The 24,194-nt window shown below is 39.4% G+C and overlaps 1 protein-coding gene across 2 annotated transcripts in view; it reads right to left on the bottom strand.

Moving 5' to 3' along the window:
- The window catches only part of Dhx35 (DEAH-box helicase 35), a 72,222-nt gene extending 49,648 nt beyond the window's left edge, over positions 1 to 22,574 (bottom strand). For both annotated transcript variants that reach the window (XM_027945320.3, XM_071608921.1), the window contains exons 1-4: positions 22,528 to 22,574; positions 16,009 to 16,142; positions 11,590 to 11,682; positions 3,967 to 4,044 (exon numbers count right to left, since the gene is read on the bottom strand). In XM_027945320.3, coding sequence (XP_027801121.2) covers positions 3,967 to 4,044; positions 11,590 to 11,682; positions 16,009 to 16,142; positions 22,528 to 22,567 — 345 coding nt within the window. In that variant the 5' untranslated portion in view covers positions 22,568 to 22,574. The remainder of the gene's footprint in view (positions 1 to 3,966; positions 4,045 to 11,589; positions 11,683 to 16,008; positions 16,143 to 22,527) is intronic.
- Positions 22,575 to 24,194: the final 1,620 nt, after the last annotated feature.

The following is a 24,194-nucleotide window of genomic DNA, read 5'->3' as shown; positions in this document are numbered from 1 at the left end:
CCATTTTATTCACATACTCCTAGCAAAATATTTATAATTTTTAACTAGAAGAGCATTAGAAAACGGACTTTGGAGGAAAGGATTAATAATAATTAAAACTCTACACATAGTAAAAATAACTTGGGGAAATAGAATGAATTTCTTATCCAGGTAAGGATATCAAAATAAAGGCATTTTTGTCCCAGTGTCCTCTCCTAAAGTTAATAAAAAACAACAAAAGAATAAACACATAAACAAGATAAAACTCCCATCTTTAATGAAAGGAGCCAGCCACAAGCCCAAACAGTAAACACAGCTGCCAAACACGGTGAGATTCGCATCCAGAAGGAAGGCCTGGGCCTCATCACAAAAGTGAACTTCCGGCCTCCTTAATGTCAGCGTTAACACTTTAAAAGGCAGGGCCCAATATCCTCCTGCTAGAAGTGGCAGCACTCAGGCCCAGGAGATATAGGAAATGTCCACAAAGTGGACATTAAAGAATTACAGGGAAGAAGAGGGTGAGAAGAAGACAGGCAGGCAGGACACAAGCATCAAATCCCAAATCAGAGAGCCCTTAGAATATCATCCTGAGCCATAAAGACCTCTCAAGTCACCAAAGAGTGCATGGCCAGATCCTCATCCCTCATCCCCAGCCAGCAAAGGGTAAAAGCCTCTCTGAGAGGCCACCCTCAAACCCACCCTATACAATCTCACACTTCTGAGGAAACCAGTGGCCACAGTCAAAGATAAGAACTTATCACAAAAGTACCAACACAAGCCTAGGGCATGAAAGCTAAGAAAGAAGGAATAAAGGGAAGAAAACATAAGCAAAAAAAAAGCAGTTTTAAAAGAAATTTCAAGCTGTGAGGGGTCAGGTACACCTGTGATCCCAGCAATTCAGGAGGCTGAGGTAGGAGGATCACAAGTTCAAGGCCAGCCTCAGCAACTTAGCAAGAACCTGTCTCAAAATGAAAAATAAAAAGGGCTGGGGGATGCAGCTTAGTGTTGGAACACCCCATGTTCAATCCCCAGTACCACCAAAAAAAAAAAAAACCAAAAAATTATTTTCTGGATTTTTTAATGTTTGCAGCATTACAGATTTTAAAACTCAAAATACATTTTGTATCTCCTTTCATTCACTTCTTTACTAAAAAGGAAAAATTTAAAGATATAGTTATGAGACTGAGGTAGAAATGTAAAGGAATCAAAATGAATAACTTTGACTAAAAAAAAATCATGAACATTGTGGAGAGGCTTGAAGAACCCACAAAACTAGAGGGGAGCAGTAGATTCCAGACACGGTAGTCGATATTAAAAACAGACAATGGAGTACACTTCTAATGCTTTCAGAAAGAGAATAAAGTAACTGGAACAGAAAAGTATACCCAGATATCAAGGAGATTTTAATCTAAAAATTAAGAGCTTTTCCATATTTAAAAAAAAATTTTGAGACAGCACACCAGGAACCGTGGTACACACCTATAATCCCAGCTACTTGGGAGCCTGAGGCAAGAGGATGGCATGTTCAAGGTAAGACCTGTCTCAAAATAAAAAGGGCTGGAGATGTACTCAGTGGTAGAGCACCCCTAGGTTCAATCCCCAGTACTGGGAAGGAAAAATTTAAAAAAAGCAATGAGACCACATGATCAACATCAAGGCATATCCTCATGGAAAAGGAATCTTGCAAGCATTTGGTAAGACAAGCCAAGAAGGTAGGTTGAAAAAGCCCTCTAGATCTCAGATTTCTCTTCAGAGTTCCTCAGCACTGATAGTCAGTGGAGCAAAGTTTGCATAGTTACCAGGGAGAGTGCAAATCAAGAATTTTCTACTGGGACTGAGGCCGTAGCTCGGTGGTAGAGAGCCTGCCTAGCGTGTGCGAGCCCCATGGCTGTCTAGCATCCCAGCACAGGGGGGAAAAATACACATTTTTTTTTACATCAAGATCAAGCATATAAAAATAATTACTGAATGATAAAATTCAGCCAATCAAGAAATACAGCAAAAATGAGCAATTTGGGGTTGGCATAACCATGGAAAATAATTATCAATGAGCATTCAATCCATTCAAACTACAATTAAACACCTGCAAGAATTATGACTAAGAAAATATAAGTTATAAATCAAGAAATGAAAATGACAGTGCTGTATCTACAAATGGGGGAAGAGAGGCAGATGATGAATGTGTGTTAATTTCCTCTTCTTTCATAAAAGAAAAACTAAAATGTGTAGCTTGAAAAATAAGTAATATGAAGTTCTTAATCATTCTTTTTTAAACTATTGAAGTCTTAATAAACTTTCTTATGCTGAATAAACATTTACCTACAGTTCAGGAACTGCTCCTATTTCACTTTAGTTTCCTTTTTTGTTAAATTCAACATAAGAAGTCTTATGTTCATAATCCCATTTTTATAAAAATTATTTCTGTCCAAACAGACAACCACTCATCTTTATCTTGAACAAAATCTTAGAATGAAGTTGACAAACGTTCACAATACTTTTTCTAGGTGCTGAGATTTTGGTTTGTTGATTTGGTTTGGTTTGGTTTTTTAAAATTATTTGGTTGGAAATGATGGCATGACTGAAAGAAAGTAAATTTTATTTTGGAGAAATGCATTCAATTGTCTAAGATGCAATACTGTGTTATATCATTTATATAAATATCCTTATTAAATATCATAAATACACACTCATGATATTTAGAGGTCTTATGGTTCCTCTGAAGGGTTCTTAAAACTATGGTAGTTCAAAGGGCATTATTTGGGGACATTAGAAATGTTCTCAGTCACAACTACTGCAGGGTTATAGGACTATGAATTTGTCACAACTTATCAAACTGTATATATGACAAGAGATTTGTGTGTTGTGTGTGTGTATAACTGGAGACTAAACTCAGAAGGCCTTCTGACACTAAGCCACACCCTGGCCCTTTTTATTTTATTTTGAGAAAGGGTCTCACTATTAAATTACCCAGGCGGACTTCACACTTAAGTGATCCTCCTTCCTCGGCCTCCCATGTCACTGAGATTACAGGCATCTGCCACCATGCTCAACTGAGGAGGGAACACTTCTGCGGTATATAAATTATATCTCAATGAACCCCCATTAAAATAAAATAGTAGCCATTCAAAAAAAATATATTTGGCTGGGCACAACAGCACAAAACTGTAATCCTAAGACTCAGGAGGCTAAGGCAGGAGGATCCCAAGTTCAAGGCCAAACTCCACAATCTAGCAAGGCCCTAAGCAAAAATAAATAAATAAATAAATAAGTAAAAAGGGTTGGGGATATACTTCAGTGGTAAAGCACCCCTGCGTCCAATCCCCAGTAACAAAATTTGGTTTTTTAATTCCTATATTGTACTAGCCACACTTTTTTTTTTTGGTACCGGGAATTGAACTCAGGGGTACTTGACCACTGAGCCACATCCCAATCCCTATTTTGTATTTTACTTAGAGACAGGGCCTCACTGAGTTGCTTAGCGCCTCACCTCACTGTTGCTGAAGGTGGCTTTGAACTTGTGATTCTCCTGTGTCTCGGTCTCCTGAGCCACTGGGATTACAGGCATGCGCCACCATGCCTAACTACCAGTACCAAAATTTTTAAAAAATTTTTTTATAAAAAATTATTTTTCTGAGCTGGGGAGGTGGCTCAAGTGGTAACGCGCTCGCCTGGCATGCATGAGACACTGGGTTCGATCCTCAGCACCACATAAAAATAAAATAAAGATATTGTGTCCACCGAAAACTGAAAAATAAATATTAAAAAATTCTCTAAAAAAATTACTTTTCTTTTTACTTTTTCAGTACTTTATTACTTAAATTACTCATAATGTATAGTTACCAATTTTACAAAAATATCCAAGTTATGGTCCTTTTTAAGTCCTAAATTCTTAAGGAGCAACTTGTATTCATTTGTAGTTTTTAGGAAATAAGTAAAATAAAATAATAATAATAGGGAAATAGAAGGCACAGACAGGAAGAAACTCACGGTAACGGCAGCCACTCTCCGAGGCTGGGTAATGCCAACCACTCTTCCTTCGGCTGTCCAGCCAGCTTCCGCCAGGTACTGCAAGCAGAATAACATCTCACTACACATCTGACACCACTTTTCCAGACAGGACCTCCCCAAGATGATGACCCTGCATTGTATTAAAATCACTGCACAGGAATAACCAGCAAAACTTTGGGGATTATTTTACAAATGATGGATCTTGATAATATTAAGTAATAGCTTAAGTTCACATCAAAGCTGATAAACCAAAGAACCAATTCAGTATTCAGATGCCCCAGTCCTGCAAAATTTCCACATATTACAGCTGCCTCAAGGGGCAAAAAAAAAAACAACTATCCCTGAGTCACTCAAAATAGTACTAAACCTGTAGAACAAAAAATTTTAAACTATGCACAGAGACAGCTGAATATAAATAACAATGTAACAAATTTTAATCAAATAAAACAAAACTAGTTATTCACAATTATACATAAATATATGCCATTAGATTACACTAGCATATATAAAATTTGATTAAATGTACTTATGATTTATTTATGAATTTATTGGATTATAAACACTTAAAATTCTATATGGATAACTGTGACTGCCAGTTAATATTTTTATAATGTCTGTTTTACAACAAATATATAGTCCTTCAAAAATAGAAAAAACAGTATGATTACTATTGCATTATGTGCTCACTGGTTCAAAAGAAATAACAGAAAGATAATATAGACACTAAAGATAATGGCTGTCTATAGGGCTGGGTGGCAAAGGGGCAGAAAGAGGGGAAATGGTAACAGGGATGAAGAAGCAGCAGCAGTGCTCTGACGGATCACTTTGTGTAGCTCTGACTCATAGAACCATGGTCACGCTTCATATTGTTTTCCAATACCCAGAAACAAACAAAACCAACAAGGATGCGCAGGGAAACCCCAAGGAAATACGAGACAAACAATGACCCTTTCCGCATTACAAATGAGTAACAAAACCACACTGAAGGGGGTGCAGAAAAAATAACTAACTTAAATAAGTATGGTATCTTCACTGGACACCTAAATGTTAAAGACAAAAAGAACTAGACATAAATGGTATAATCTAGTTAAATGTTGATAAATAACCAAATAGGGGTATGAGTTAGCAATCCAAAACTATTTTATTTGTATATTATAATGAGCACCCTAGCATTCAGATCCTGATTTCTAAACACCATTCTCCAATAAAAGGAATCAGTATATATAATATGAGCCACATCTTTTGGAACTAGCAAGTAAAGTAATGGTCAAAAAAGAATGGAGCCTTGCCAGGTGTGATGGTGCATGCCTGTAATCCAGAAACTTGAGAGACTAAGGCAGGAGGATTGAAAATTAAAGTCCAGCCTCAGTAACACAAATACAAGATCAGAACTATAATAATAATAGCTAAGATTCACTGAACAGCCTACTAAGTATCAGGAGCTTGCTGTGTAATCCTCACAACAAATCCTTAGCAAGACCCAGTGTCAAAATAAAAAATAAAAATGGCTGGGGAGGAGGTGGAGTTGTAGCTCAGTGGTAGAGCACTTACCTAGCATGTAGGAGGCTCTGGGTTCAATCCTCAGCACCACATAAAAATAAATAAATAAAATAAAAGTATTATGTCCATCTACAACCAAAAATATTTTTTTTAAAAAAACTGGCTAGCTCAGTGGTACAGTGCCCCTGGGTACTAGTAACAAAAAGAAAAAAAGATGCAGCCTTTTTTAGAAGAAAAACAGGAGCCAAACTGAAGGAGTTCCTAATGATCAAACATTGAACAATTTGACCCTCAAAATACAAAATAAATAATCACCATATTGGATTTTAACTGATAAAAAATAAACATCCATGAATCCATATTAATATATATATCAAGTGAATGGAAAGAGACAGTTCTTTCTTAGAGAAGATCCCATTTAATAAAAGGAGAGGGAAAGAGAAAAGAAGAAAAAGATCCACTGAGGGGCACTAAAATCTGAAGGCTAAAGTCTGAAGAGAAGCAGAATATTTCCATCTCCCCCAAGATATTTATCAACTAAAAAGGAAAAGACGGAAGCTTTACAAAGGATCATGGTTAACATCACCAGTGACGAGATTCATCAACACCTTGAAAACCTGATGATACACTAGAAGGACACAGTACCATTTCTGGGATATTCATGCCAAAAATGCCTAAGTTTCTTCCAATCATCATGATAAAACAGGACAGACACCCAATCTAAGAGACATTCTAAAAAATAAATTCCTAGTATCTTTAAAAGACAATGAGGGAACTGAAGAACTATCACACACTGGAGGAGACAAGGGAAAAGTAACAACCAAATGCAAGGGAGGTCCCAGAACTGCAAAAGAACACTACTGGGGAAAACCAATGAGATTCAGGTAAGTTCTGTAGTCTAGTACTAGTATTGTGCCAAGGTTTATGTTCTGCTTTTGATTACTGTACAAGTAGTGAGGTGAAAGGCACTGGGAATTCTATATTATTTTTGTAACTTTTCTCTTAGTATATAGTTAGTTACAATAAAGTTTAAAATATGGCTGTAAGGAATAAAATGTTGTACACAATGTAGGGGGAGGGAGTTCTGCCATAAAACCAATAATGTTTTTCTCTCTTATATTAATTACATATATAAAATACTACCAATCACCCCAATCAACACAAATATAAGATCAGAACTATAATAATAATAGCTAAGATTCACTGAACAGCCTACTAAGTATCAGGAGCTTGCTGTGTAATCCTCACAACAAATCCTTAAAAAAGACACTATCATCAACAACATACAGGAGAGAGAACAAAGAGGTCACATAACTTGTCCAAGGAAGTAAATAAAAATTCAAGAGCTGACATTCAAGTTCAGCAGACCAAAGCCCTGACGCATAACCAGTATACAATTCTACCACCCAAATTCAAACATGCATGAAGCGAATCTGAAATTCAGCAGACCAAAGCCCTCACACATAAATAGGACACATTCTACCACATCAATTCAAACAAGCATGCAGCTAATCTCTTACTGGGGTTAAGTAAAAGAAACAAAATTTTCATAAAAAATACTCTGTTCATAAAGCTGCCACTTCAATACACCATGTGATCCAGACTTCTACTGCATGCTTGGGTCTGCTGAAGGCTGGGGATGTAGCTCAATGGTAGTGCTTGGCTAGCACGTGGGAGGCACTAGGCTCGAACCTCAGTACCACATAAAAATTAAAAAATAAAATAAAGTTATTATATCCATCTACAACTAAAAAAAAATTTTTAATTAAAAAAAGACAGCTGAGAGGAAGAGGCTGAAGACTGCAAAATACAATACTGATATCAAGAGGCAGTGGGTGTCATGGAGGGAGATTTCTAAACCAAAGGCTGAATTCCATCTTGCTCCTACACACTGTTTAAGGATCACCAAATCTAGTCTTCTAGTTAAGAATGGAATTAGGAAGAACTCCATCAAGAACAAATTAGAAAAAAAAAAAAAACACACACACACACAGCCGACTGATATTGGCCAAATTATATTATTACATCGTGTACATGTATGAATATGTAATAACAAATCCCACCATTATGTACAAGTACAATGCACCAATAAAAAAAAATGTGGAACAAAAGAAAAAAAAGTATTAACAAAAATGGGCTAAGAAAAGCCTGTTTTCATAGTCCATTGTTTTTGACAGATTCTAGCAAAATATACCATCTAGCTTCCAAATATAGTTTGTGGGGCTTTAAAACTGGTGTTTGGTGCTTAAGTATGTTGCACTTTCCCAAGGAAAGATACTGCATAAATCTGGCAAAACAGTTTATTTACAAAAAAATGCTCACTTTACCTCTGGTTCCTTGGCCTTTTCATTTTTCCTAGGCCATAACTCAAACTTAGTTCATGATAAGCTGAAGACAGTGACTGCCTCAGAGAAGGGAAACTAAGTGGCTAGGAGAAAAGGAAAGAGCCATCCACAGAAGTGGCAGACATTGAACCAACAATATAATCTATCACCAACACAGCTTAGGAGACTCACTTTTCACCATTTATTACTTTATACTTTTCAAATTTTTACCATGTATTTCCTATCCAAAAAAAGTATTTACAATAAAATAAAATTCCTGAAAATGATTAAATTCTAATGCACATGCACTGGGGCCAGTAACTCTGTATCAACTATATTTATCATATATATGTGTGTGTATGTGTGTGTGTGTGTGTGTGTATATACATACACACACACACACACACACACACACATACACCCCAAATGTGCAAAATGATATATGTGCTAAATTGATCCACTGCATTATTGTGATAATACAAAACTAGAAACAATCTAAATGTCTATCAACTGAGGGTTGGTAAAATAAATTATGTACACATAATAGAATCTATGGAACTGAAAAATTATACATTAACTGAAAAAAGACAAGGTGCATCAAAACATGTACACATGCTACTATTCATATTTTTTAAAAGAATATATATATATATTTATATATGAATGAATATTCATATTCATTTCTCTATAGATGCATATAAAATCCCAACACAAGAAACTGATAAAATTGGTTGCATCTGCACAAAAGAAATGAGTATCAGAAAATAGGGCAGTAGGGAATTCTTTCAGGCTTTTTTGGATTTTTAAACCATATAAATCTATTAAATATTCAAAAAAGAATGAAAATATAAAAAATAAGCCTTGTGAGTTTGCTGTCACATTGCCCAGTCTGAATCCTCAGCCCTCTTTCCCTGGACTCAGCCCCTCAGCAGGCCCTCTCTGATCCCTAGCAGCTAAGCCTTGCTGGGGGGAAAGACAGAACACTGTGTGTACTGTATTGATCCCAATCTCTGCTACCCATTCCTTGGAGGGTTATGCGCATAGCTACCCTGCTGCTATCAGGCCTGGCTGTGCAACTTGCTTTGACCCATGAAATGTGAGCAGGAGGGCCACTTCTGGCAGAGGTTTTAGAAGCCATTTCACGACTGTGCCTCGTACCACAAGACCAATAAGTTCTACCTAAGAGCTGTGCCATCAGTCTGGGTCCCCGGGATGACATGCAACAGCTCAAAGCCAAGATGACCACATAATATGAGCAAGAAGTACACCTTTGTGTTTTAAGCTGCTGAGATTTTCAGGTTCTTTGTTACCATAACATAGTTTATGCTGACAAAATAATAATACAGACTAATTCCAAAACACACTAAAATTACTAGATCTCATGTGGCCTTTTATCTCTATTCTATATTCCCCAACCTCTCTACAATGTTCTCTTCTATAAAAGGGTGATAATAATAGTTGCCACATCATCAAGGATTAAATAGACAAATATTTGTAAACTGCTCACACACATTTGTAATGTAGCACTATTACTATAATTACTTATTATTATTACTAACTAAAGACCTCTGGCAGGGGCAGGGGGTGCTGTAGCTCAGTGGTAGAGTGCTTGCCTAGCATGCATGAGGCACTGGATTCAATCCTCAGCACCACATAAAAATAAAAAAATAAAATAAAGGCATGCTGTCCATCTACAATTACAAAAAAAAAAAAAAAAAAATTTTAAAGACCTCTCAGAAATTTGACCTGGCCCTTACAAGTAACTTGCTGGGCTCTTAATGCACACCCCTCTGCCTCCAGGCTACCATCCCCTCTGCTGTCTGCTTCTCAAACTGTCCTTTCTCCACTAAGTCATTCTCCTCTGCCTACCTTTCCCCAGCTGCACATTAGATTTCCTAGGGAACTTTTTAAAAAGCATGTGTCTGGGGCTGGGGTTGTGGCTCAGTGACAGAGTGTTCGCCTAGCACTGGGTTCGATCCTCAGGACCACATAAAAATAAGTGAATAAAAATAAAGCCATTGTGTCCACCTACAACTAAAAAAAAAAAAAAAAAACAACTATATATATATATAAATAAAAAGCCTATGTCTGGACCCCATCCCAAACCCATTAACCGGAATGAGGTAGGTAGGAGAGCAGACAAAGATTAAGAACCATTCAGATACAAACAAGTCCACAAGTCTGAACCAAGTGATCAGTAACACACCATCAGCACATTCAAAAATGCAAAGGGATGTCCATGGGTTTCCCCGAAAACTCTCCCACCTGTAAAACCCTACCATAGCTGCTGCTGCTGCTGCTGCTTCCTTACCTTCCCTGTGAACTATCCTTCTCCTCCTCTTCTTCCCACCCCACTCCCCAGGACTGGATCCCCCAATATAAAGAACCCAGGACTGAATCAGGGCTCCTGTTCCCTGGCCACTCACCTCCTGAAACTCCCTCCTCTTCTCTGCTTTCTCTGACCACAGAGGTTCTACCGATTCCTTGGCCACCTCCTTCAGGCCACTTGTCTCCTTTCTGCTCCTGACCCTAAATGTTAGTGCTCCCGAGGCTTTGTCTTTGATTCTTTCCTCAACTCTTTCTGTTCTCTTTCGTTCCTGCATGTATCAGGAAGTTTTATCAATACGTGGATGGTCTGCAGGTCCACATCCTTTGTGTCTGACCTCTGCCAGGCTTCAGACTCCCAATCTAACTTTCCTGCTAATAATGTCATCAAAGATCATCAATGACATTAAGAAAACCTGGGTCTGTTTAATCAACCATCAGTTTTCCCCAAACCAATTTCCTTTTTGCTTTTCGATCTCATTTAACACTACCACTGTTCTCCAAGCAGAAAGGCTTGGCTAGTCAGCCTCCAATTCTATTCCTCCCCTTTGTCATCACACATATCTACCAGTTTTAATGACCAGAGCCCCCAACTCTAAGACTGCTCCCATTCCTATCCCCAGAGGATCCCATTACCACTCTTTCCCAGTGCAATAGCCCTTTGTGGCTTGCCTCCTCTGGCCTCTCAGTCATGTTAAGTCTAAATTTTAGAAATGTTCCTATAGCTCTGCTGGTTATTTTCATAAAACCTACAAGGACATCACTTTGAAACACTGGTAGACATTATTTACTAAAGTTGAACATATGATCCATTATGGCTACTCTGTATAAACCAACAGAAACATGCACATGTCTAACAAAAATAAGCAACAGAGTGCTCCTCAGAACACCGGTCATTACAACTAAAAACTGGAAACAACCTGACTGAAAATCAACAGTAGGAAGGAAAAATCAACCACAGAACAACCTACGATAGACCGCCACATTGCGGGATCAGCAAGCATTTTCTGTCGAGGGCCACATAACACATTTTTAGGCTTTGACAGTCTTAGGGTCTCTGTAGCAACTGCTCAACTCTGTACTAGAACATGAGAGAAGCCCTGGGAATACCTCATCAAGTGTGGCTGCTTGTCAAGGAAGCTTTATTTACAAAAACAAGCACTGGGCTATGGTTTGCTGACACCAGCTTAAACAAATCCCATTTATCTTTTCAGAGAAGGGTTATTCCATTATTATTTTAGAATTATAACAAATTAAAGACAACTAATAACTTTGGTACTAACCAAAGAAACGATAAGCTCTAAAAGTTTAATAAAAATTATTTGAAGTGAGTATTTCTTAATTGAGAGGTAAGCACTTCCCAAGAGACCTTAAAAACGCAAATGACAGTAAAGACAGTTCTTAAGTCGCTTCCAGGCAAATCTGTGGAAAGATGTACCAAGTATGTACTCACCTGAGGAATCTGTGTGCTTTTCCCACATCCTGTTTCTCCAACAATCACCACTGTCTGGTAGTTTTCTATCAAGTATAAAATATGATTCCTAAGCTGGAAAAGAAAAACTATATATTGTAAGTAGCCATATGTTATCTCAAAAGACCTAAACAAAAATATTTAAACATTGTAAAATAAGCTCTTGCTAAAAGAAAGTAAATTTTAAAAATAACTATCAAAATGTATTTCCAATTCTCAGGTACCATTAGTGTCAATATGAGCTGACACAGCTCCAAGTGTAATACTTATCAAAATAGAAAATGTACCAACTCTTTGACTCAAGATTTTCCCTATGAACATACTAATGTATGTATACAAAGATACATGTACAAATTAACTCACTGCAGAATTGTTTATAACAGCCAAAAATCCAAACAGTTTAATGTTCATCAACAGGTATTTGATCAGTTATGAAACACTGTAATGATGGAATAATTCAGTTGTTAAAAAGAATAAATTTCTATTTATACAAATACAGAACAATCTGCAGAATACATTAAGGAAAGAAAGCAAAGTATAGAACAATGTAAATAATATATTAGTATTTGTATTTTTAAATAACAGATAGAAGCTGGGGCTGTAGCTCAGTGACAGAGTGCTTGCCTAGCACGCACGAGGCACTAGGTTCAATCCTCAGCACTATATAAAAATTAAAAATAAAATAAAATAAAGGCATTCTGTTCATCTATAACTACAAAAAAAATTTTTTTAAAAATAAATAAAGGATAAATTCAAATATACTTATTTATACACAGGTTTTCTCTGGAAAAAAAATAAAACAAGAAACTAAACTGTTCTGTCTCTAAGGAGAGAAAAAAGGGTAGATAAGGAACAGGATGTGAAGGAGATCTCAGAATTCGATACAACACACATGTGCTACTCAACTGAAAAGTTTTACAAATATAGGAGGGTGGGGATCAATTTCTTATCTATGATTTCAAAAAAATTAAAAAATAAAGTGCATTACTTATGGTAGCAAAAAAGAAAGTTTTTTCATTTATTAATATGTAAAAAGTCCCAGAAAAAGGACTAGGGACACGGCTCAGTGGGAGAGTGCTTGTGTAGAACGTGTATGGCTTATACTACCAAAAAAAAAAAAAAAAAGAAAAAGAAAAGAAAGAAAAAGTTCCAGAAAAAAATAAATACGTAAAATGTTTTCAAGTCTATCTCTAAGTCCAAGTTCACAATAAAGCATCCAAAAGTTACATTTATTTTTTCAACATATAGATTTCTTTTATCTAGTCAGTGTGAGCAGAAACACTCGTTTTACCATTGAAAAAGCCACAAGTCGGGTTGGGGATATAGCTCAGTTGGTAAAGTGCTTGTATCCCATGCATAAGGCCCTGGGTTCAATCCCCAGCACCACAGGGGGGAAAAAAAAGGCCACAAGTCATTCTGACATCTTCTATTTGGCCTCAGAAGGTATTTCTGCACACAGCTGATACAGACACAATGATGGTCTAGAGGCTAATGAAGGGATCCCAGAAATACCTGGTTTGGAATGAAGGAAAATCTGCCTCATGTTCTTTCTCTGATCGTTGCTCAGCTCATCTGTTGCCACACCAACAAGGTGTTTGGAAAGGACAAGAAGAGCTGGGATGCTGCCAGTCTCTAACTAGCAAATAAGGAGGTGGCTATTTTGGGCTTTTGAATTTGGCATTATCTGGGATTTAGATATGTAGTCCTAATGTCTTCATGTGAAAATCTTCAAGGACATTTTTTTAACATGAAGATTCCTAGTCCTATCACCAGGGTGTCACTAAGGCTGGGTGGGCCCTAGGAATCTGTATTTATGCACACACCCAAAGGAGAGTCAGCTGCAGGTGGTCTAATGACTTTCACTATATGTTTTCTTCTAGAATGCCTGGACTTTGTGCTTCCTTTCACGCTGGGTGGGGAAGAGGAAAGCTTTGAGTTCTTTACAGTTATTTTGTAAATGGCAAATTGACATGAACCTATGGACAGATGGATGGATGAAGAGTAAAGGAAATTTGAAAGACAATTTGAATACAGAAAGAGCAACAGACAAGGCATTCTACAAAAAAACAAACAACAAAAGCCAGGAAAAGATGGAAACAAACTAGGCAAACTCTATTAGAGGGGCTATGAAGAGCTCAGGTTTGATTTGGAAATGAGCTGGGAGAGGTGTACTCAGGGCTTCACTCTGAGGCCTTAAGGTAGAGCTAAAGGGTCTGGACTACCTAAGAGGCAGTGTGGACTCAAGAATTTTGAGAAAATTGGCAACAAGGCTGATTTGGATGTGAAGAAACCAAAGGCTATAATTCCAGCTTCATATTCTACAGGCTTAAGGGATCACAGCAGCACTGCAGACAAAGAACGCTCACATTTGAGAGATAACAAAAAGGTTTCTGGTCTAGACACTGATAGAACATCAGTAACACCACCAGGCTCAGTGAAACCAAGGAGCGCTGGTAAGGAGGACAGGACTGAACTTCAGAATGGGAGAGCTGGGCTGAGTGTAGTGGTGAACACCTATAATTCCAGCGGCTCCAGAGGCTGAGGGAGGAGGATTTTGAGTTCAAAGCCAACCTCAGAAACTTAGGGCTGACCTGTCTCTGAATAAAATATAAAATGGGCTGGGGATGTGGTTAAGTGTCCCTGGGTTCAATCCCCGGTACCAAAAAAAAAAAAAAGGAAGTGCTGACAGGAATAAAAGAACAAGAACAACTTTGCATAGCAGTGTCCCGGACCCCAAGAGAACACCAGCCAACAGAAGAGAGCTAAGGCAAGCCAGCTGTGATGGCACATCCCTGTAACCACAGCAACTTGGGAAGCTAAGGCAGGAGGATTGAAAGTTCATTTTAATTCTATCAGTACAGCTAAACTGTTTTCATTGTTTTAACATTTTTACATTTATTTTATCTCATGTAACACAGAATGAAGAACAGCCAAGAAAAAGCCAAAATTTGAGTACCTAGTAAACAGTAATTTCCTTGTACTGGAGTATTTATTACTTATCAGGTAGCATCTTACCAGACACTCTGCATGGGTTATCTCATGGTCCCCGAAACAGCCCTATGAGATAGGTGCTGCCATTAGTCCCACATCATAGGTAAGAAAATAAAAGCTCAACAAGGTGAAACAACATCACACAGCACACAAATGGTGAATCTGGGTTGGAACCCTGAAGTCTACTCAAGAGCCTACAGACTTCATTGTGGCTAAAAACAAGTGACCCTCCACAGTGAGGAAGCAACAGTGAACCTACCTCATCACCTGAGGGTCAAAATTATTAATGTTCACATGTAATAGATCAAGTTAGTCACCTGAGAAGAAACCTAGAGACTGTCAGTTCATAAGTCACTAAAATGTTTGGGGTCACAGAAAACTCCAATCCAGGCAACTTTGCTAAATTTAGAAGGCTGTGGTTCCATATCCATTTGGAGAAAGAATATTAACAGAAGAGGAATTACCAACACAGTCTAGACAAAGGGACTCCCTAAGTGTAAGAACTTGGCATCTTTCATCCAGCTCTATTCAGGAGAGAGACATGGGTGCTGCTGGCCATGCCAGCTCAGGGGCCATTCCAGAAGCATCCTACAAGGAGACAATCCTTCACCATTCATCAGAGACTGTAGGAAATAAATATTCTTCAATTGTATCAAACCCACCTTTAACTCAGTCTACTTTCTGATTACAACTGGGCTTCCCATGTGGACTTGCCAACAGGGAGTAAGAGTATCCATCAACTGTGTACTAGAGAACTACAGCTCACCATTAGAACATATTCTGAACTCATACTTGTTTACACTTTGGTCTCCTGTGAGCTGAGCATGCGTGGATTTTATTTGCACTCAGTCAAGTGCTGGGACATGCACACACAGTGACCAAGCTGAAATCTGTCACTGTCCTGGCTGAAGCTAGGGTCCTGACCAACCTCGTAAACTGAAACAACCTTGAACTCCCAATTAACCATTCTGTTGTTGTTGTTGTGCTGGGGATTGAACCCAGGGCCTTGTGCATGTGAGGCGAGTACTTTACCAACTGAGTTACAACCCTAGCCCCCAATTAATCTTATTTAAAGGAATATGTCTTTAAAAGGAAAGCAATTCGTGATGTGTTAAAGCTGAGTATATAGACATTTGCTGAGTTATTCTGTTTATTTTTTTGTATGTTTGAAATCATCCATGATTGAAAGCAATGAAAGGGAAAAGAAACAACTTTCCAATTCTTTCCATCTTAAGAACAGTTAATTACTGTTAACCAGTTAATTCACACAAGTTTTTAAAAGTGTTCCTTTAGGATTTGGGCTCCTCTAGCTCACTGTGTTCAAAGAACATTAAGAGTTAGGGCACAGTGTCTTTTGGTGCCAACTACAAAGCTTCAGCACACCCACGAAGCAGCCCAGACTTGCCATACCTTGAACACGGGCAGCTTCTGCCTCTGCTGCTCTATGGAAAGGGCGGCGTAAGGATTGTAAACAATGGTTGTCCCAGAATTTTCGGTGACACTTTGTCTCTCTTCAGAGATGCTGACACCTGGCCCCTCTGTACCTGTAGCAGAAATGTTTTATCAGATTCTCTGATACAGTGAACAAAAAAGGATGTAATTTTCAAAGTTTCAAAGACCAATACATCCATTTGGAGAAATAACATATGAATAGAAGAGGACCATCTAGACAAGATGCAATGTTTTTTATCTTAAACTAATATTAAACACTAAGTTTCAGAAAGTTTTTTTAATAAAATATTTATTTTTATTGTAATTGGACACAATACCTTTATTTTATTTATTGTTATGTGGTGCTAAGGATCAAAACCAGGGCCCAGCATGTGCTAGGCGAGCGCTCTACTGCTGAGCCACAACCCCAGCCCAAGTTCAGAAAGTTTAAAAAAAAAAAAAAAAGCTAGGAAAGTACCTATCAGAACACAAAAATCTTCCTTAAAAGCTTCACTGCGGTGTCAAGAATAAGAGATAACAATCTCACTGAGCTGCCATGGCCACATACAACTGTGTACTATCAAACACTGAACAGAAGTGAATGAAAGCCAACGACGAGGCCACAGACAAAGCCCGTTACTGTGAGACGGACAGGACGATAGGAACCAGGGACTTGAAAGCTGCCAAGGTTTTCTCCTTCTCTTATCTCTAACCTCTAGACAAGTTCCTTTCAGCCCCTGGGGGTGGCTTCTCTACAGGAGCTGGAAAGACTGCTGACAGTGCCTGAGCTCCGCTCTCAGCTTCTCTGCCAATCATTCTCACACACCTGGTGAGGGTGGAGGGAGGCCTGCTCTGTGCTGGGCACCGTTCTGAGTGTAAGAAGCACAACAGTCAGCAGTTCAGGCAGGCGCAGGCCCCACTGTGTGGAACTTACTTCTCTTTTGCTTCTTTCCAGTAGAACATAATAACTTGGTGCATGAAGTAGTAACAGGTGCCATGGAAAGAAAGAAAGCCACCATAAGAGGGCCTGAGAGTCTCAGGCGTGTGCTCTGCATGGGGTGAAGGAGGCACTATATACTGGACCATCGGGCACTCTCTTCCCAGCTTACATCCAACACCCACCCCATCCACTCACTCAAGGCCAAAGGAGCAGGATGCACTACATGGCTACGTGGGAAAGTGCTATTCCCAGAAACACTGTGCAGAGCAGATTAAACAGATAGCCACAGCTCCTTGCTAAGAACAATGACAAATTGGTGCTCAGTTTGAAGAACAGGGAACCAAATCCCACTCTAAAAACCTATTGAAGGTACCATAGACCATTACCCTGAAAAGTTAAAAGCCTCAGGAGAAACATGGGTTCAAATTTTATGATCATCTTCTATAACCTTTCATGCTGATTTGTTTGGGGACCTTAGGACAAACTAGGAATAGTCAGTAAATGGCACAGGGTTCAGAATTCCACTCAACATAAGGAAGATAATTCTAAAAGTAGAGCTGTTCGGCAATGCAGCATGTTGCCTTATGATTCAATAAAAGCCCTCCCTAGAAGTTCAGACCCATGCTGTGTGGTCTCCCACTGGGGCACTCAAGGGATAATTACCAAAAACTACTATCTCCCAGGTCTTCTGAACTCAAAATCTGTAATGCTGTGAGAAAGTACAGGGGCTTTGTGATAAGACTGTTGAAACCAGTGATTTAATTTTACATTTTGGGGGATCCTGGATCACTTTAACAATTTAATAAAAGCTATGAATTCCCTATCCTGAAAAAATACACCAAATATAATTTATCAGAATAGAAAACACAGGGGTCCATAGGTCTAAAGCTTTAGAGTCACTGCTGGAGATCTCCATTCCCTTTCCATTGGACTTCCAGGAACACGGTTTTTATGTTCCAGAGGTTCAAGATTGCCAAAAATCAGATAAGTGGGGCATTGCTCTATTGCTTTTGCCAAAATGTTGACCTTCTTTCCAACAAGATAAAAGATAGAACAGAACCTGGAACAAAGCCTGTGCTCAGAGAAGCAGGTTTCCTGTCTTTTTCTCTCTCATTATTGCTACATCTTAATAACTCCTTGGAATCTTTACCCAATAAAACTATCCCAAAAAATACCTATCCTTGGCGGGGTCTGGTGGTGCACACCTGTAATCTCAGCAGCTTGGGAGGCTAAGGCAGGAGAATCACAGGTTCAAAGCCAGTCTCAGACACTTAGCGAGGCCCTAAGCAATTTAGCAAGACCCTGTCTCAAAATAAAATACAAAAAGGGCTGGGGTTAAGATTCAATGGTTAAGAGCCCCTGAGTTCAATCCCCAGTATCAAAAAAGAAAAAAAAAAAAAAAAAACTTTTTCAAAACATTTTAAACCATCCCACCCATGTCTGGAATATTTTAACCCTGCTCCTGCTTAGGCCTTACTTCCTCCCCACACCAGGGCTTAATACAGCAGGGGTCTTCTTCACTATGCCATCCCTCCCTTGTCTCTGACTCACAGTCCAGTCCATCTCAGGATATTCTGTTATGAGCTCTTTTCAAGAATAGTGGCTGTCAATCGAGAAACAGCTTATTTCCTTACAAAAGACTTTGTTCATTCAAACCAGCACATCAGGACTCCCTTCCCTCTGTACACATGCCACACCCACTCTGGCTGCTTAAAGTTACTTTTTCACTGGGTATGTACTCTTGTTTAAGGGAATAACAACTTTGCAATTTTCACAAACCATGAACACCTTCATTCTCCATCTATTAAAAAAAAAAAAAAAGCCCAGTCCAGCATTCCCTTTACTTAACCCAACTTTTCAAAATTTGATTAGTGGGTTATGAAATCGATACAGGGGTCATATCAGCCTTTTTAAAATAATGAAATAGAAATAAGGGCAGAATGTGAAGCTCAGTAGACCTCATGTTTAGTAAGCACGGCCTGGTTTGATCCCCAGAACAAAAGAAAGAAAGAAAACAAACAGGAATTATCAGAGCACATTTCAAAAAGCAGTATTATTTTTGTACAATATTTTCAGCTATGTGTGTGTGCTATATCACAATACAATACATTTCTCACTGTGAGTCAGGTCAAAAAGCTTCAAAGCTGTTGTTATGAAGTTTTTATAAAGCCCCTGAATAGCAACCATTAATGTCTGTTGAGTGAGCATATGGAAATGGACAGGCAGGCCCTTCTGATCCATGTGTGCTAAAAAATTCAGTGATTTTTTTTTTTTTCTATAAAAATTTTAGGTAGGTCACACTACTAAGGTAGAGAACACAAACTGGTAGTTTAAGGTCCCCCGACATGCTCTTGTTAAAATGTTTTAATCTGGTCCATTTAAATGATGAGGCAACATTTTTCAATTAGAATTCCCATTAGAATCTGGATATCTGGCAACTCTGAGCCCAACTGGTAACAATTAGGTGGAGCATAGTACAGTTCCTTGCTTCAGCATATGCAAGCTCCAATGTATATCTACACTGTCTGTATCTATGCAGTGTGTGTTCACTCTAGTTTGCTACAGTCCCCATCATTCATTATTCCACTAAGTAGCTTCACTCATTCCAATAGTCTGAAGGACATGTAGCTGAGCCTGTGACTCCTGGCCTACAGGATATATTCACAATTCATTCCAATATCTAGCCATTTTTCCAGCTTCAGTCACCTCCCTGCAATTTCCACAACCCATTTCATATCTTGCCCTTGTGTCTAATCATCTGTAAAATAAGAGTATTAACTCCATTACAAAAATACTATGATTGCTTAATACAATACGGTAAGTGAAGTCAAAGTAAGGGCCCAGTAATGTGTATTAAAGCCACTCCCATCTCAGTTAATGACAGTTTACCTAGTGTTCCCAAGTTTAGATGCATGCTGGATTCCCCTAAGGGCTGAAAAATACTGCTGCCTGGTTCCTAGTTCTCTGGACTTCTGAGATATGGGGTACAAAAGGACACTAGGATTTTTTAAAGCTTCCCAAGAAATTCCACTCTATGCAGAATTTGAGAACCACTTACCAGCCTAGAAATCTGAGTTGTTAATGACTGCACCTTCTCCCCTAACTGCCTCCAAAATGTCTGTCCAGTAAATCCCTCAACTGAACTCCCAGGCCAAGACTGAGGTCTACAACATTCTCCTGGATGCTAGTAGCACTTCTCTTAAGATTATGTCCTTAAGACTGGGGATGTAGCTCAGTGGTACAGCACTTGCCAAGTGTGCAAAAAGCAAAGCCCTAGATTCAATCTCCAGTATTGCCAAAAAATAAAAAATACAAAAGTGTCCCTGCCTCTAGTTTGCTCCTCAATCCATTTGCTACAACACCACCAGCATTACTTTTCTGAAGTAAACCAGACTGTACAATTCCCCTACTTAAAAAGTTAAGTCCATATTCTTTTACCTTGTCAGAGAGATCTTTGACAATGAGACCCCTCCCTACCTTTGAAGCTTTATCTTCTGCCACATCCCCAAAAGCATAATGCCACATAACACCATCACACCACTCGGTTATTTTGGTTTGGGGGGCATTTTTATGACAGAAATTCCACTGTGCCTTTTTCACACTGCACCCTTTGCCTCTAGTTCTATTTCTCCATGAAATGAAACCTTATTCATCCCTCAATTTCACTACAAAAATACTACCATCTTTATGAAGTATTTCTTATCCACGCATTCAATCTTTCCCTCCCTCTTCTATACTTCCATTTAATTATAAATAGCTACATATTTAGTGCTAACAGCCTTTCAACTTTTCATATATTATTCTCATTTAATCCTCACAATTCCATTATGCCAAATTATAGATGAGAAAACCAGATGGAGCACTCACTTAACTTTGTCAAGCCACCAAGTTAGTTAAGTAGTCGGTCGAGATGGCCACTACAGTCTTGACTCTTGAGCCCATTTTCTTTAACACCACCCTATTCTGCCTTATTTAAAATCTCTTAACAGGCTTCTAACTTCACATTCAATTGAGAGAGAAGTGCACCTTAAGAGCACAGCCCTGATCATTTATACATGGGATTACAGGTTCAATAAATGCACTCTCAAAGAACTAAATAGAAGAGAACTCTTAGAGTAATTCCATGTTCTTTAACCAAAACAGTACCCTGGCTTAATTTTCAACAACTCACTCAGGTCTTTATTATACTTACATTTTGATCTATTACTAAAGTCTTGAATAAACAAAATAAAAAGTAATTCATTACTTAATGGGATCTTAGTTTTGGCTGCAAATAAAACTCAGGATGAATACATGGCTGATGCCCTGAAATGCTGAATCATAAAACTGTCATAACAAGCAAACTACAGATTTTACAAAAGAATTAAGTCCATCTCTTGCTTAGGTTTATTTCCCATATCACTTATATGGGAAATAAACCTAAGCAAAATGGTCGGAATTTCAGGGAAACATTATAAAACACCCTTGAAAAGCCTTCCATATATTATCTTTTCTGTCTAACTTCATTTTTGCTGCATAATACTTAGCATATCCAGACCAGTAGGGGTAATAAACTGGTAACTGGCATGCCTATAATCCCATCAATGGGGGAGGCCGAGACAGGAGGATCCTAAATTAGAGGCCAGCCTGGGCAATTTAGCAAGATGCTGTCTCAAAAATAAAAAGGGCTAGGATGTAGTTTCAGCCGTAAAGTGACCCTGTTTTCACTACCCAGTACCAAAAGAAACAAAGACAGGCTTGGATTTTTTTTTTTTTTTTTTTTACCTGAAACTGATGGAAGAAAAGTAAGTACAATGCATCTAGCATGGTCTGGTATACATAAACATTCAATATACTCACCTGATTAGTAAGTGCCAAAATAAAGCATTTTGTGATAGTGATTTGTGTTAGTGCACAGAAGAGGAAGGGAGTGGTGGTCAATAAGAAGGAGGAGGGTGTTCACTTTCTGGTAAAGATTCAGGGTTATGTCTACAGAATATAACACTCTCCCTTTTTACAAGTACTTTAAGTCAAACAATGTGCCATGCTCGCTATTCAGCCCTACAACATAGATGTTATTATTTTGCCCATTTTACAGGTGAGGAGACCAAAGCTCAGAGGGGTTAAGCCTCTTGCTCAAAGTTACCCTGCTATATAAGGCAGAGCCAAAGAATTGAACCCAGGCAGTCTGACTCCATAGCTCGAGCTCCTAAGCCCTAGAGCAGCACCGCCGGTCCCGCCCCTAAGGAGCCCCAGGGCTGTAGGAAGGTACGCGCGGGCGCTTTAAGACTCCCCATCCCGCGGGATGGGCAGGACAGGGCAGTAGCGAGGAAAACGAGGCTCGAGGAGGCTGAGACTCAAACTAGGTCACAGGGAGAGCTCTACACAGCTTGGGGGCAGGCTCCCCACTCCCACGGGTCCACTGTGGGCGCCAGAGCCGCAGAGTCCTCCCGCACAAAGGTGCCCAGCCCGGCCAGGTCAGGCCTACGAGCAGGTCCGCAGGCGCCAGGGCGCCGGCCGCGGTGCCGAGGCCGAAGTCAGGCCGCCGCACCTGCCCAGCGTTCCTCCAAGGGCCTTACCGGGTCGCCAGAATTTCACGGGTCCCAAGGGCGCAGCCATGCTGGGGTGAAAGGTCACGAAGAAGACTCCACCCCGCCGTCGCGCGCGGGTCCCGCAGGGTCCAGGGGGCGTGGCCCGCGAAGAACCTCTGCCTAGGCGGATGGAACGGTAGGACGACCACGCCCCCTGCGGCACCGCCCCCTCCGTACCACGTGACCTTCGGCTTCGCTCCAGCCCCGCCCTGGGCCCACGTGACCCTCCCGCCCTGCCTTATTGAAGCGGTGGACGTGTGTCTCTGTTTGTGTTTGGCTTCGTGGGTCTGGATGGCCAGTTTGCTCCGTGGAAGCTGCACACTTATGGGCCCGCGGGCATTGAGACAGGCGCTGGCTTGAGGGCCCTCGCACGCGACGTGGTGCTGAGGTCCCAGATTAACCAAGACTTTACGCGCTGTGCCTGCTTCCCTGTTTCTGTTTCAGTCTCCTCATTTCCAAGTCGAAAGATGATAATCCTGTACGTCGCAGGTTTGATGATGCAGTAAACGTTAGGTGTCTACGTGTGGCCAGTTAGGATTTCTACCTGTTCGTGAAGTTTGCATCCCAGGGCTAGGGATGGAGTGAATTGTAAATTTTATAAGGCTGGAGAAACAGTAGGTTTTATTAATATCCGTAAGTAAAACAATATGAAGTGTTATAGAGATGACAAGAGTAATGTAGGAAAACAGGGATGGAGGAGTAATTGCCTTGGAAGAAGGGACTAGAAATAAAATCAAAAGCATTCACCTAGCTGATGAATTTTCCTGGTTCCTATCTGACTTTACTCTTAGATGTAAAATGAGATTTTTAAGCAAGCTAGGAGTGGTAGCATGTGCCTGAAATCTTAGGCTAAAACAAGAGGATCTCAAGTTTGAGGCTAGCCTGGACAATTTGCCTAATTTAGTGAGACCCTACTTAAAAATAACAAAGGACAGGGGATGTGGCCTAGCATATGCGAGGCTCTGGATTCAGTCCCTACTACTGGGGGGAAAAAAAAAGTATTAAATGACAGCATGTAATGTACCTAACAGAAAGCAAGACTTTTCAGGCAATGAGTGTTACCTCTCATTACTTCAACTCAGAGCAAATGTGGGTGGGGTGTAATCTGATTTTATCTGTGTATGTTATAGTTTTTAGTTCTTTATGACATTGATCCTTCTAAAAGCAAAAGACAAGATTATTTGTGAATACAGGGAAAGTGAAATAAGTGCCACTTTTTAAATTACTTTTTTTTAAAAAAGACTGAGTCTTCCTATGTTGCCCAGGCTAGTCTCTCCTGGGCTGAAGCAATCCTCCTGCATTAGCTTCCCAAAGAAGCTGAGACTACAGATTTGGGCCACTGGGGACAGCTTTATTTCTATATTTTGATATTACTCATGACTTAATATGAAGAAATCTTCCTGTTTACAAAGAGACAATGGATTGGCCATGCCCAAATTATTGGATTGCAGTCTTAAAGTTGGAAGAGATTTTAGTCAACCTTTAGCCTAAATTCCTTGTCTTATAGAAAATTGAGGTCCACGGAGGTTAAAAGGATTTGATCAGAATCAATGAGCTAATTCAGTACCAGAGCTAAACTGAAACTAGAACTTAGGCTTTCTAATTCCCAAGCTGGTGTTTCTTAACAACATAGACAATTTAAAACCACTAGAGCT

The sequence above is a fragment of the Marmota flaviventris genome, chromosome 2 (genome assembly GCF_047511675.1).
Source record: "Marmota flaviventris isolate mMarFla1 chromosome 2, mMarFla1.hap1, whole genome shotgun sequence".
Taxonomy (NCBI): Eukaryota; Metazoa; Chordata; class Mammalia; order Rodentia; family Sciuridae; genus Marmota; species Marmota flaviventris.
This window is presented reverse-complemented; position numbering and strand designations above follow the sequence as displayed.